At 63.0% G+C, this 12,174-nt stretch overlaps 1 protein-coding gene across 1 annotated transcript in view; it reads right to left on the bottom strand.

The window, feature by feature from the left end:
• Nucleotides 1-1,029: 1,029 nt before the first annotated feature.
• Nucleotides 1,030-12,174, bottom strand: part of SRCIN1 (SRC kinase signaling inhibitor 1) — a 50,088-nt gene continuing 38,943 nt past the window's right edge. The window contains exons 14-21 of the mRNA XM_072885887.1: nucleotides 11,059-11,371; nucleotides 10,462-10,711; nucleotides 10,086-10,240; nucleotides 9,817-9,969; nucleotides 8,953-9,081; nucleotides 5,860-7,128; nucleotides 3,717-3,854; nucleotides 1,030-1,155 (exon numbers count right to left, since the gene is read on the bottom strand). Of these exons, the coding sequence (XP_072741988.1) occupies nucleotides 1,030-1,155; nucleotides 3,717-3,854; nucleotides 5,860-7,128; nucleotides 8,953-9,081; nucleotides 9,817-9,969; nucleotides 10,086-10,240; nucleotides 10,462-10,711; nucleotides 11,059-11,371 (2,533 nt within the window). The remainder of the gene's footprint in view (nucleotides 1,156-3,716; nucleotides 3,855-5,859; nucleotides 7,129-8,952; nucleotides 9,082-9,816; nucleotides 9,970-10,085; nucleotides 10,241-10,461; nucleotides 10,712-11,058; nucleotides 11,372-12,174) is intronic.

The following is a 12,174-nucleotide window of genomic DNA, read 5'->3' as shown; positions in this document are numbered from 1 at the left end:
CCCGTGGGGCCAGAGCCCCCCCCCGAGCATCACAGCATCCCTCTGCTCCGGCCGCTGCGCCCACCCAAGCGACCATTTAAAGTGCTACGTTCCGACCCGAGGGTGACGGGCGGCCCGACTCGACCCATTTCCGCCCCCTCCCCATTTTACATCCTCAGCCTTCGGCCCCTCCGGCACGCCCGGGCACCCCGCGGTGCCTCTCCTGGCTCCCTCCTCCCCAGCCCTCGCGCCGCTCCCCGTCCCCGGGGAGAGCCGGGGCTGGCAGCCGGCAGGCAGCCGGCGGCAGCGACACCCCCTCGGCGCGGCACCGACCCCTCGGGCAGCGAAGGACGCAGCCCGGCCGCGGTGCCACCCACCACCCACCGCCGAGACCTGGCCGGAGCGCCGAGCATCCTCTTCTCCAGGCGGGTCGGTGTGGTGGATGCCGGGACGCTCAGCGGCGGCTGCGGCGGGGGGCGAGCAGTCGGGTCAGGGGGTGTCAGGGGCGTCTTCGGCAGCCGCTGTTTCCCACCTTTCCGCGGTGGGATGGGTGCTGCCCGCGCAGGCAGTGGGGTCGGGCGCTGCCCGGCGTCCTCCTTGCTTAAAGCTGGTGAAACTGGTGGAGTGAAGCTCTGAGAGCTCTTAAATAAACAGAAAACGGCAGGGTGGGAGAGGGAGGGAGAGAGGGAGAAAAAACAAACCAACAGCAACCCAAACGAACCAAAATGGAAAGGAAAAAGAAAAGAAAACGGGAGGAGAAAGAGAGAGAGAAACAGAAAGTGGCTGGTTGGCCATTGCGGAGCGAGATGGGAGACAGAAGTCGGGCCGTGGCGGAGCAGAGGCGAGACACAAGTCGGGCCGTGGCGGAGCAGAGGCGAGACACGAGGTCGGCCACATTGGAGCAAGACATTGAAAAAACAGAAAGAGAGGGACGGGTGGCGATCCCTCCAGGTGCCTCAAGAAGACAAGTCCCAGGGAGGAGGAGCCCAAGGAAGAGAGGAGCCCGGCCCCAGGAGCAGGAGAGCGGTTAGGTGGAGCTGGCAAGGATGCTCAGAATGAGATGGAGGAGTTCCTTGCCCCAAAGGAAGTCAATACGGGGATGGATGTTCTGCCAGATGCGGGTTTTTCTGAGACCGCAGGGGAAGTCTCACTAGCCTCTTTAGATGGTCTAGCGGCCTAGAAAGAAAAGCAAGATTCAAGGAGGAGGAGGAGGAGGAGAAAGGGGAGGAAAGTCAAATAGTTTCTTAAAAAAAAAAAAAAAAGACAAAAGAAAGGAAAAAAGAAAAAAAAAAAAAGAAAGGAAAAAAAAAACCAAACAACCAAGAACCAAACAGGAGTTTGTTCAGAAGCAGCATTGAGTTAGGCCTGAGGTCAAGCAGCTGGAAAAGGTCCACCACAAACAGAGCACGAGATGAGCTGGTCCCACGCGTTACTGGATGGGAAGGGGACGTCCCCGAGAGGAGGAGGAGGAGAGAGACGAGAGAGAGACAGACAGACAGACAGACGGACACGTGGACAGACAGGCACACACAGAGGCAGGTGGGCAGAAGGGAGAGGGGAGAAAGGCGGGTGGGGGGACAAGAAGGGCAGCGTTAGACCGGCCGTGCACGCCGTGCGGCACAGCGCCCAGCTCCGCCGGCCAGCGTCAGGGCTGCTGCGGAGGTGCCGTTCAGCGGAGCAGGGCAGAGCCTCGGCAGCCCCACGCCAGCCCCGGCTCCTCCGAGAGGTGACGGTGCCCACCCCGGCCCCCTGCACCCACCACACTGGTGTGATCACCGCCAGCAGTGACGTGACCCAACCCTACTCATGCAAAAGGCGGTTCAAAGGGAGCCGGGGCGCCGGGAAGGAAGGATGCTCACGATCGCTCCCGGAATGGGGAGAGGGCTCCTCCAGCCACCCCCCCACCCCTGCCTCGTCCCCGGGGTGGGCTGCTGGGCAGGGTCACGGCCAAATCCTGCACAGGGAGGGCAGCGAGGACAAAAGTGCCAAGGAAAACTCCTGGTCTGGTCACCCCAGTGATGGCACCGGTGGGTGCCAGGGGCCGGGCGACCGATGATGCCACGGGATGCCCCGAGGTGGGGGCAAGAGGGAGCACGGGTGACATTGGACAGCCGGGACCGTTCTGGTGTGTGGCCTCCGGGGAAGGGGACTTGGTGGCCTCCCTGCAGTGCCTGGGGCCAGGAGACGCTTCCTGGCCCCTCGGGGCTCCCAGCACAGCCCTTTTGGCTGGCGTTTCTCGGCTCCCCAGCCCGCAGGGCAGCCCCGGGGCGGGGGGCAGAGGGAAACCCCCCCATCTCTCCCTGATCCTGCGGGGGTGTGAAAACCCACGTGTACCCGTGTACGATGGGGGGGGCTGGCTGGGAGACCCCGACCTCGAGGACGGACCCTGCCCAGGGACGTGCTGCCACCAACCCGGGACCATCGTGGTTGTGGTCACAACAAACAGCACCTGCGCGGCTCTGACCCGGTGCCGGAGCAGCTGAGGGGGGGACGGGGGGGGCTGAGCCCTCTTGCCGGAGCAGGGGGAGCGAGGTACCCATTTTGCTCATGCGATATTTGCCCAAATTGCGTGAGATCACCCCCAACCCAGCTCCAGCTCCAGGGAGCTGGGAAAAAAACCTCCGGTTTGTCCGACAGGGTTTATGGATCCAACAGAATGAGCAAAATTGGGTTTATTGAGTGGTTTGTTAACGCCAGGCCCAGGGAAGGGGGTTGAGACACAGAGCGGGGAGGACAGGATGGGGTGAACCCGCCCGTGGTGCTGCTGCCCACCACAGGGCAGGAGGGGACGGCTGGGAGAGGGGACAGAAGAGGTGAAGAGGGGTGGAGGGCAGCGAACTGGCTCTGGAGACCTTGCCTGTGGTCTGAGCAAGCTGGAGAGCCACTGCCAGCACTGGGGTGTCAGCAAGAACAGAGGGGAGGGAGCCCCGCTGCCCACAGCAGGAGCAGACCCTGGGGACGGGAGAGGGGTGAGTGCTGGGCTGGGGACACACACACACCCCATCCCATCCCAAAGCGCTTCTCTTCCAGCTGCTGTGGTCCCCCCACCATCTCCCCATGCTGCCGGGTACCCTGATACCATCACGCTGCCCGTGACACCCCCCTCCCGGGACGAGCTGCTTCTGCGGACACGGTGTCACGGTGCATGGAGGGTCCTGGCTCTCCGAAACCTCCCAGGACAGGTCGGGCAGCCCCAGCCCCGGGTAAGTGAAGCCCCTTGGAGCCCCTGTGCCAAGCACACGGCTCTGCAGAACTCATCACTGTGGCCAAAATGTTCTGCAAGGAGGTCTCAGGGTCCCTCAGAGCGAGGGGACCAATGCTGGGGCTCGGCCCCGTCCATCAGGGCAGCGGTGGCAAGCAGGGCTGGGAGACAAGTGACTCCGGCTTCAGCCTCACACCACACTTGTAATGAGTTTGCCACTCTCAGCCCAAAGTCATGTCCCCGTCCCCAGCAGCCAGCTATGGAAACCACCACGTCAGGCACGGACAGGGGCGAGAGCCCCTCCTGCACCCGAAAGCCAGGTCCCTGCACCCCCAGCCCCACCAGGCTCAGCCAAGGCGAAGGGAGACACCAAGAGAGCCCAGTCCCCAAAAGCAGCGCCCGCAGGGTCTCCCCTGCCCACCACCCACACCCTCGCGCCGTACGAGGCAGCGAGGGAGATGCCGGGACCGTGGGCAGCCTGCGGCTCGCCCTGCTGCCAGGAGAGCCGGCTGGGACGGTGCTAGAGATAGTCTACCTGCTGCTGGCCCTGGATCCGCATGTACTCCATCCGCTGCTTTATGTGCTTGCTTTTGTCGGGGCTGCCCTGCTGGCTCTGCTTCAGCCGGGACGCTGGGTTCACCACCTTCATGGCCGGGATGGAAACGCCACCGCTCTGTCGGGACAGAGAATTTGCGGAGGGGGGGTTAAAACCAGCAGGTGAAAGCCCACACCGGCACCGTTGGCAGCTGGGCAGTGCCAGCACTGGGTGTCAGATGCCTGGAGCTGTGCCGAGCCCCTGCGGCACCACCGTGCCATCCCTGCCCGAACAGCCCACGGCGGCAAATCCAGGCAAGGACAGGGACACCGTCTCCATGTGCCAAAGGAGCCCTCATCGGGCAGCGCTTTGGCGAGCTCAGAAACCAGCCAGGACTTACCGACAGCCACCGCTGCAATGCAAAGAGGGAGTTAGGGGCAGACACGGCAAACACCGGGAGACCGAGGGCAGGAGGAGAGCATCCCCCCCGGGGCAGGGGTGCGCGGCCAAGAGAAAGGAAAAGAGACGATGGCAGGCAGAAGCAGATTCCAGGTGGAAACGGCGGCAGTGGGAATACAGAGGTTTTTATTAACTAGCTGTGCGCAGACGGAGATACAAAGACTTGCAAGAGCAGCAGGGAGGGAAGCGGTACCTGTCCACACGTGCCCTGGCACTGCAGGTCCCTAAAGCGGTGCCCGCACGGGAGCCCGGGCAGTGCCACACGCCGCAGGCTTGCCGCACGTCCCCCCGCTGCCTAGGGCACCCCAAATCCTCTCCCTGCCATCACTGCTGCCTCCTGCCTGCCCCGTGCCGGGTCTGGACCAGCTGCTGCAGGCAGCAAAACCGGCAGCGCCGACGCTGCCCCAGAGACGTGCAATTGCTGCCCAGATTGCACCTCTGACGGGAGACGGCCAACAGGTTATCGCAGCTGGGCCAGGGTAATAAATCAGTGCAGGCACAGCTCTCTGCACTGCCTGTCCTGCTCTGTGACCCTCAGTGGCCCCACGGATGGGACACGGAGACTCCTGTACCCCACGGCACAAGGAAATCCAGTTCCTGCCTGCACCGCACCCTCCCCAGTGCCCCAGCATCCCGGAGACAAGCAGGCACTGGATTTCAGTGGTCACAACCAACTCACAGCATCCTTGAAAGGTGGTGTGAGACCTGCCCTCTCCCGCTCTGTTTTCGGGACTGACCGAGCCGGCCCCAGCCGCGCAGCCTCTCCTGCCAAACCCTGAGCTGAGCTTTGCTTTGTGTGTACCCGCACACGTGCCAGCCACAGCCATAAATCCATCCCGCAGCTCCGCTTCTAGTTTGCCGGGCTCCGGCGGTGCAGCGGGAGCTGACAACAGGAGAAATTGCAGCTACACCCACTTGACGGCCCATTCACCCAGCGAGAACACCGCAACGGGGCCGCGGCGTCGCTGCGAACAGGGGCTGAGATAATTGCTGCAAATGAAAAAGGAGATTTATTCCCCAGCGCTGACTGTTAGTAAAGGAGCAGGCCGACGTTGGAGAAGCTGAGGGCGTTTTCCCCCTCTTTTCCCAGCTATTCAGCCAGCCAAGCGGCTGCCACGGATTCCAGCAGAAACCAATTCGGATGGCTTCGGGGAGCCCGCGCTGTGATTTAATCAGGAGAAACAGCTGCCACGCTCAAACTGCGGTTCGTTAAAAAAGTGCTTATGCAAAATGGCAAAACAAGGGATGCTGCTGCGTCACCCAGTGCACCCAGCCCTCGCCGGCCCCGTGGGACGCTCGTCACCAGCTCCGTGCTCATCACCAGCCCCGTGCTCAGCCCCAAAACCTGCCAGGGCAGAAGATACCAGATAGCCGGGGTCTAATTCGGTGCTGGGCACAGCAAGGGATGGGCACCCGGTGGCACCGGCACCGGTGCGGGACAGATGGCGGCACTGCCTGGCACCGCCTGCCTTTACACTGCCGGCTCTGCTGCCTGCAGTCTTGCTCCTGCTCGCCTGCACTTCCCAAACCCGTTCAAGTGACAGGGAGAAAAGGAGATTTGTTTTTCCACCTTGGCTCTGCCTGGAGGTAGAGTCACAGAGAGGGAGCAGGTAGAAGTGGAGGAAGAGAGACATCAGAGTGAGTCCGGGGCAGAGCACAGCAAGAAGGATAACAGAAAATAAACCTGCGGAGTGTCGAGGGGGAGCTGTGGCTTGGGTAGCAGAGGTGGCTTGGTCTTGCTTGGAGATGGACTCTCGGGAGCATCATCTTTGGCCTGACTGAGGTCCAGGGCCGTCCCATTGTCACAGCTACTGTGTTTGAGATCCCCCAGACCTTCCGTGATCTCCTCGCTGGCATCCTCGCATCCCGCTTGTCCTAGCAGTTCTTTAGGGAACACAAATTCAACCGAGGGATGGCTGCTGATCTCACTGATGGTTATTTCCAGCTCACGGATAGTTTCTTCCAGGCTATCCAGTCTCTGGTACGTGCCTTCACAAATCTTGCTGCACAGAGTCACGGAGCGGCAAGGGGACAACTGCCCTTTGCAGAGCCCCACCGCCACCTTCCCCCCCGCCCCGCTATCCTCCGTGCCGCCTTCTCTGCCAGCAACCGGAGCCACGCCACGCCGGCCCGGCGATGCTGCGCAATGGCTTGGCTGTGAGAAAGCAGCAACCTGCTCCTGGGGATGCTCAGCCTGGGACTGTCCGCTTCCCCACAGGGCTGGATCCCTGTCCGGGAAAGACCCAGGATTTGGCACTGGGCAGGCTGGGGTTGGAGAGCTGTACTCCCTCTGGGCTTGTTTGCAAGCACCAGCAGAGCCTTCAGGAGCGAGCGATGCCTCCCGCAAGGCTCCTCCTCGGGGGTCCCCATCGCTGGGAAGCCGGGGGATGGCGCCGGGCTCTCTGTCACCTGCGCCGGCGGAGGGGAGCGCCGCCTCGCCAGCTCCGGGACCTGCAGCCTCTCCCCGGGGATGAGGAGGCTGTGCAGCCGAGGAACCTCGGTGTGAAGTCTTGCTGCTGCCTTCTTGCCTGCCAGCAGTGTTCAGAGCAGCGTCCCCTCCTTCTCCCCCCGTGGGACAGCTCGTTTTGTGCTCCGAGAGAGACGGGACCTTGCTGGCTGCCAGAGGGAACCCCCAAGTCTGGGCTGCTGCACGGGCACGGCCCCGAGATGGGCTGCTCGGGGGCTGCGGGGCTGAGGCTGGAGGGTACCCAGGTGCAGACGGAGACTTTTCGGAGCTGCCAGGAGACACACGGCATTTCCTTCCCCCCTTGGGTGCAAGCTCTCCTCCTCCTGCTCCTCCGCTGCCGGCCGGGTCCCCGTGCTCTGAGCAGCCCGCTTCCACCCACACCTCCGGTTCAGCTTCGGGGGACGGCGGTTCAGACACCCACTCGGTGAGCACAATCTGTGGGAGGGAGAAAGCCCTGCTCCCCGGGGCGGCCAGGGCCAACGGCTCCTAGGTAGAGAATTCAGACAGGTTAAGAGCCGGGAGAGAGCGGTGGGAGGAAGCGGGGAGCTGCCGGGGAGCACTATGTGTCCGCACACACTACTTGGGTCCCCCATTGCTGGTGCCTCCGGGCATCGTAGTGCTGCAGGGAGGTGTTCAGCCAGGACGGGAGATGCTCGGCTCCCTCCTGCCCAGCCCTGACGTCCCATCGGTACCCGCTGGCACGGCCAGGCACTGGTTTTCTACAGTGCTTAAGGTGACCTGGGTCTGTGAGATTTTTTGGCAATAACTTGCCTGGAGTTTTTAGCAAAAATGTTGCTGCACCTCTCGAATGCCTTTGGAAACCCGACTGCCACAGTCCGGCTTGGATTTCTCCCATGCTGGTATAAACTGGCACAGCGCTGGTGCAAGAGCAGAGCCCAGCCTTCACGGGCTGCTCAGCCCCACAGGACACCGCTGTCCCCAGCAGAGCTGAAGGCAGGGGACGAGCCATTGCAAATGAGCTGCCAAGGGGCACCAGACCTCTAAAACCCTGAGCAGCAAGAAGTCACCGTCCTTCCTCCCCCTCCTTCCTGATCCTGTCCCGAGGGAGATGCAACGAGCCACGCAATGCCCGGGGGAGCAGAGCCGGCCGTGCCCTCCGCGGAGGCGAGGGAAGGCGAGCTGGAGAGATGCTCTGGCAGAAGAGGTGCCAGAGGGTCTCTGCCCCACACCTGAGCCCTGCCCTGGCCTCCGCAGGGGCTCCGTGAGCTGCCGGCACCGGCACCGTAGCCTCAGGCAGGGCAATACGGCGGTTACACCGCACTGCCGGGTGGCACAGGATGGGCAGCGGGGACACGTGCCCTGGCACGGCGTGTCTCACTCGTGCCCCAGCCCTGGGGTCTGAGAGCACCTGGGGCAGAGAGGGACGGAGACACGAGTGCTGCGATGGCTATAGAGCTCTGGGTCTGGAGCGGGACCCGTCTGAGCTCTGGGTCCCTGCCCGCAGGGACAGGAGGTGCTGCTCTGGGGCAGCCGTTCAGCCCTGGTGCCGGGTCTCCCAGGAAAGGGGAGGGAGACGGGGTTGCCCCCTGCAACGTACCCAGACCCCCAGCAGCAGCTGAGCTGCTCCGGATGAGGCAGTGCTCCCCTCACTCGACGCTTTCCGGCAAGGGGCTCGGCAGCACCCTGTGTCCTGCTCTCTGCCCCTTCGCTCCCCCACCCCAGGCACCCCCTGCTCCATCTCATCCACTCTCCGGGCACTTTCCTTTCCCCCTGCTCTCTCCACCCTGGAGCCCGGGGCAGGAGGGCTGGGAGGGAGCCGGGCTGTGCCTGCCCCAGCAGCCCAGCAGCCAGGAAGGGCGATGGGGCCAAGCCCAAGCGGGGGCCCAGCAGCCGCTGGCCTCCGGCCCAGCCCTTCCCCTTCTGCTTGCATCATGCACGTGGAGCGGGGTCTCCCCGCACAGGGCATGACATGCATTGCCCGCCACGGCCCCCTTCCAGTGACACCCTGCCCGGCCACGCAGTGCGGCGTGAGAGCGGCAAGCCCTCCCTGTGCCTTGCCCGGTGCAGTGCTGGGGTGGCCCCTTCCTTCCTCCCATCCATGTAGCTGCAGGATCTGGCCCTCACGGGAGCTGCAGCAGCCCCATGCTGCTGTTGCATGGGTTAGTGCTTGGTCCTGTGCCGTGTCAGTGCCGTACACGCAGTGGCGGTGAGCGAGGGAGTGGAGAGAAGCCATTAGTTTGTTAAATCAGAGAAAGAAGCAGAAGTGAGTTAAAAAGAGGCGGAAGAGGAGGTGGTTAAAGTGCAGCCCGTCGGCAGGAGAAGGGATCGTCGCTCAGAGCGAGCTGTTACCTTCCATCCTTCGGCTGCAACGGAGGCTCCGTTGGGCCACATGTCTGCGTGCCCAGGGGAGACGGCAGCCGCGAGCGGATCATAACGGAGCTTGGGAAGGGAAGGGGAGGCAGAGCTTCTCTGAAACACCTGGGGAGTCAAACACGGGGGGGTTGGAGGAGGGAGGCTTGGGGATAACGACGATGCAGCCCGTGCCTGCAGGGATGCTTGCCGTGGTCACGCCAGGACCGGGGGTCAGCGGCCGTCAGCAGCGAGCGAAACATTGGCTGTTCTCATCAGCCACGGAGGCATCCCTGTGCCTCTGCTGCCCACAGCATAGCTGGTCCCCTGCCTCCTGGGGGAAAAAACAGTGGGGAAAAACCATCCCCGCTTGGGCACCTTGACCGCAGCAAACAAGGGAGGACATGGGGCACAGCCAGCTTGGGGGGGTTCAGAGCCTCAGGACAGCGACTCGGGTGGGATCTCTGCAGGGTGCCCTGCGACAAAACCCAACAAACCTCCAGCTGAAGCTGCGTAGCGTTAAAAAACAACTGAGTTTGGCTTAAAGCCCAAGACGGGGTGGAAGTGCTGAAGAGAGACAGTGAAGCAGGCACGCAGCACCTGGACCCAGCGAGGGGTCCGGCAGGGTGCAACTGCTCCGTGCTGCCCATCCCCGCGGCACCGTGCTCCTGCTGGGAGACAGGCGAGGAGGGGGAAGCCCACCGCTGTGCTGATGCTTGGGATGTTGTTCCCCGGACCCGATCCCAAGGTGTTCCCCCCCGGTGCCGGGAGCCGGGCGCAGCCACGTGCGAGTGGACAGGGCAGGGTGGGCATCGACTCCTGTGCGGGTAAGCTGGGGCATCCCGCAGCCCCTCCCGCGCTCACCTCCAGCTCTGCAATGATGCGGTCCTCATCGTCATCATCTTTGATGGCAGAGGCGATGATGGGAGGGGTGGATGCCGGCCTGACCACCTCCGACACCGTCCGTCTCAGCTTCACCTGGGGCTTCTGGGTCTCCAGCTCCTCCGACTCGGCCTTCTGCAAGGTGGGAGCAGCGCGGTGAGGGGTGGGGGGCACTGCGAGCCGGGGCTGGTCTTGCCGACGGTGACCCACTCAGTCCAGCCCAGCAGGCACCCCACGGCCCCACTCCCTACCTTCATAAAACCAGGCTCCTTCTTGCTGGTGACGATGACTTCGCCGCTGCGGGTTGTGGTCAGCCCATGCGATGAGGGGAAGCTCCGGCGCGGAGGAGGAGGTGGCGGCGATTTGGAAGGTTTCTCGGTCCGGTACCGCGGCACTGTCAGTTCGTCTGGGCACAAACGATGCTGTGAGGGCACGAGACCTTTCCCTGCCCCTCTAATACAACACCCAAGGCTCTCCCGCTGCCTCCCCGGGCTTAAACCTCCCTTTGGGGCAGCGTTGCTCAGCCCAGGGAGACCCACTGGTGACGGCATGGCCAGGGCACGCACAGGATCAAGCACCCCCAGCCCTGGGATCCGGAGGTGGACCCCTGCCCTCCCCACGCCGTACCTGAGCCCCTGCGGCCATTGGGGTCCCCTTTGCCCCCCGACTTCGGTGCATGCTGCGGCTTGGAGGGCTTGTGCTCGGGCGTGGAGGCAGCGCTGCTACTGCCCGTGGCTTGCTTGTGCTTGGCAGCGAACTCCAGGTCGGGGATGGCCTTCATCAGCTCGGCTTGCGTCTCCTCCAGGAGGCGGTTGATGTCCTTGGCACTGTACTGGGTCAGCGCTGCCCGCTTCTCCTCCCAGTCCCGCTCGGCAGCCTGCGGATGGCAGGCAGAGCCCACTGCAGCTCCCCCCCATGCAGCAGCTTCTCCTGCCCTTGCAGGCAGGACGTGACCCCGGCTGGGACCTGCTGCTGAGCCTGGGAGAGTGGGGGGGCCAGCGCTGCTCCCTTCCCCAAGCTGTGCACCCCCCGACGTGCAATTGGGGGTGCTCCCAAGGCTGCCAGCATCACCTGGGGCTCCCCGCCCTCCAGACACCCCATCGGCTACAAACCCAGCGAGGAGGAGGATGGACCCTGTTCCCGTCCCCAGTTTCAGCTGGCAGACATAGGGATAGACCCTCTAGAAGAGCCCCCCCAGCTGGGGAACCCACCCCAGGCTCTCACCTCCACGGATACAGCTTTGTCCGCACTCTTCTTGCTGGGGGTCTCTGGGCCCGTCTGGGTCTTGGCGGGCACCATCTCTGGAGCTCGGGAAGGGTTATTGCTCTTGGAGGGGTGGGTCTGGGTTTGGGGGGGGCTGTGCCCGAAGCTGGGCATGCCCAGGGTCTCGGTGACAGCCGTCAGGTGGTGGAGGCTCACTGGGGGGCTGGTGGGCATCTCCAGATCCAGCCCTTTGCTGAAGTCCGTCTCAGGGGCCACCTTCTTGGGGGACTGGCTGAGGTTGCTGGGGGAGGTCCACACACCCTCGTCCACTTGCCTGCCAGGGACAGAGCGAAGGCGCTGGGTGGGTTACTGCACCCTCTCCAAGCCACGCCACAAAAAACTTGCTCTCCTGCAACTGTGCATTATATGGCGGAGGGTTTAGGTTCTCTGATGTCTAGGAAGGGGTTGGAGTTGACGCTACAGCCTCTCTCGGGGGAGCACACGAACGAGCTCCTCTACCTGGCTGTCCATTTTCATGAACCTTGTAGGAAACTGGATCTCTCCGAAGCCTGCCCCTCTGTCAGATCTGGGTGAAATTGCCCTTGGGATTCAAGAGTTATTGGGGCCGGGGAATAACAGGTAGGCAGATCCAGATACTCATTTCCATACAAGCTCATTTCCCTAGAAAACCAGGCTAGCGATGAGCCCGAGGCGAGCCCGGTGCTGGAGCACTCCTCCTGCAGCGCGGCCGAGCTGTAAGCCATCCCAGAAGGTCTCGTGATGGGAAGAGGGAGGTGAGCTCAGCCACGGCGCATGGCCCAGATCTAACGATAGTGGCGGGCTGGAAGATGATTCTTCTCCAGCAGAACGTTTTTCTGCTCCTCAGGAAAGAGATTTCTGATCACGCCAAGGGTTGCCTTTCTATGTGGATATACGACCACGCTTTTTTCAAGGTGATAAGGAAAAATCAGTTTAGAAAGAGGGGTTCCCACATACACTGGAAAGGACCGAGGGCATTTTTAAGTTCCTTAGCAGAAGAATGAGCCTTTTTTCAACAGCCGTAACGCAGAGAGGACACCGGCACACACACGGAGGGCACAGGGACAACTCAAGGGACTGACTGTGTCCTCCAAGGTG

Source organism: Ciconia boyciana, chromosome 22, assembly GCF_034638445.1.
Source record: "Ciconia boyciana chromosome 22, ASM3463844v1, whole genome shotgun sequence".
NCBI lineage: Eukaryota > Metazoa > Chordata > Aves > Ciconiiformes > Ciconiidae > Ciconia > Ciconia boyciana.
Note: the sequence above shows the minus strand (reverse complement) of the source record. Positions and strands in the feature narration are given on the sequence as shown.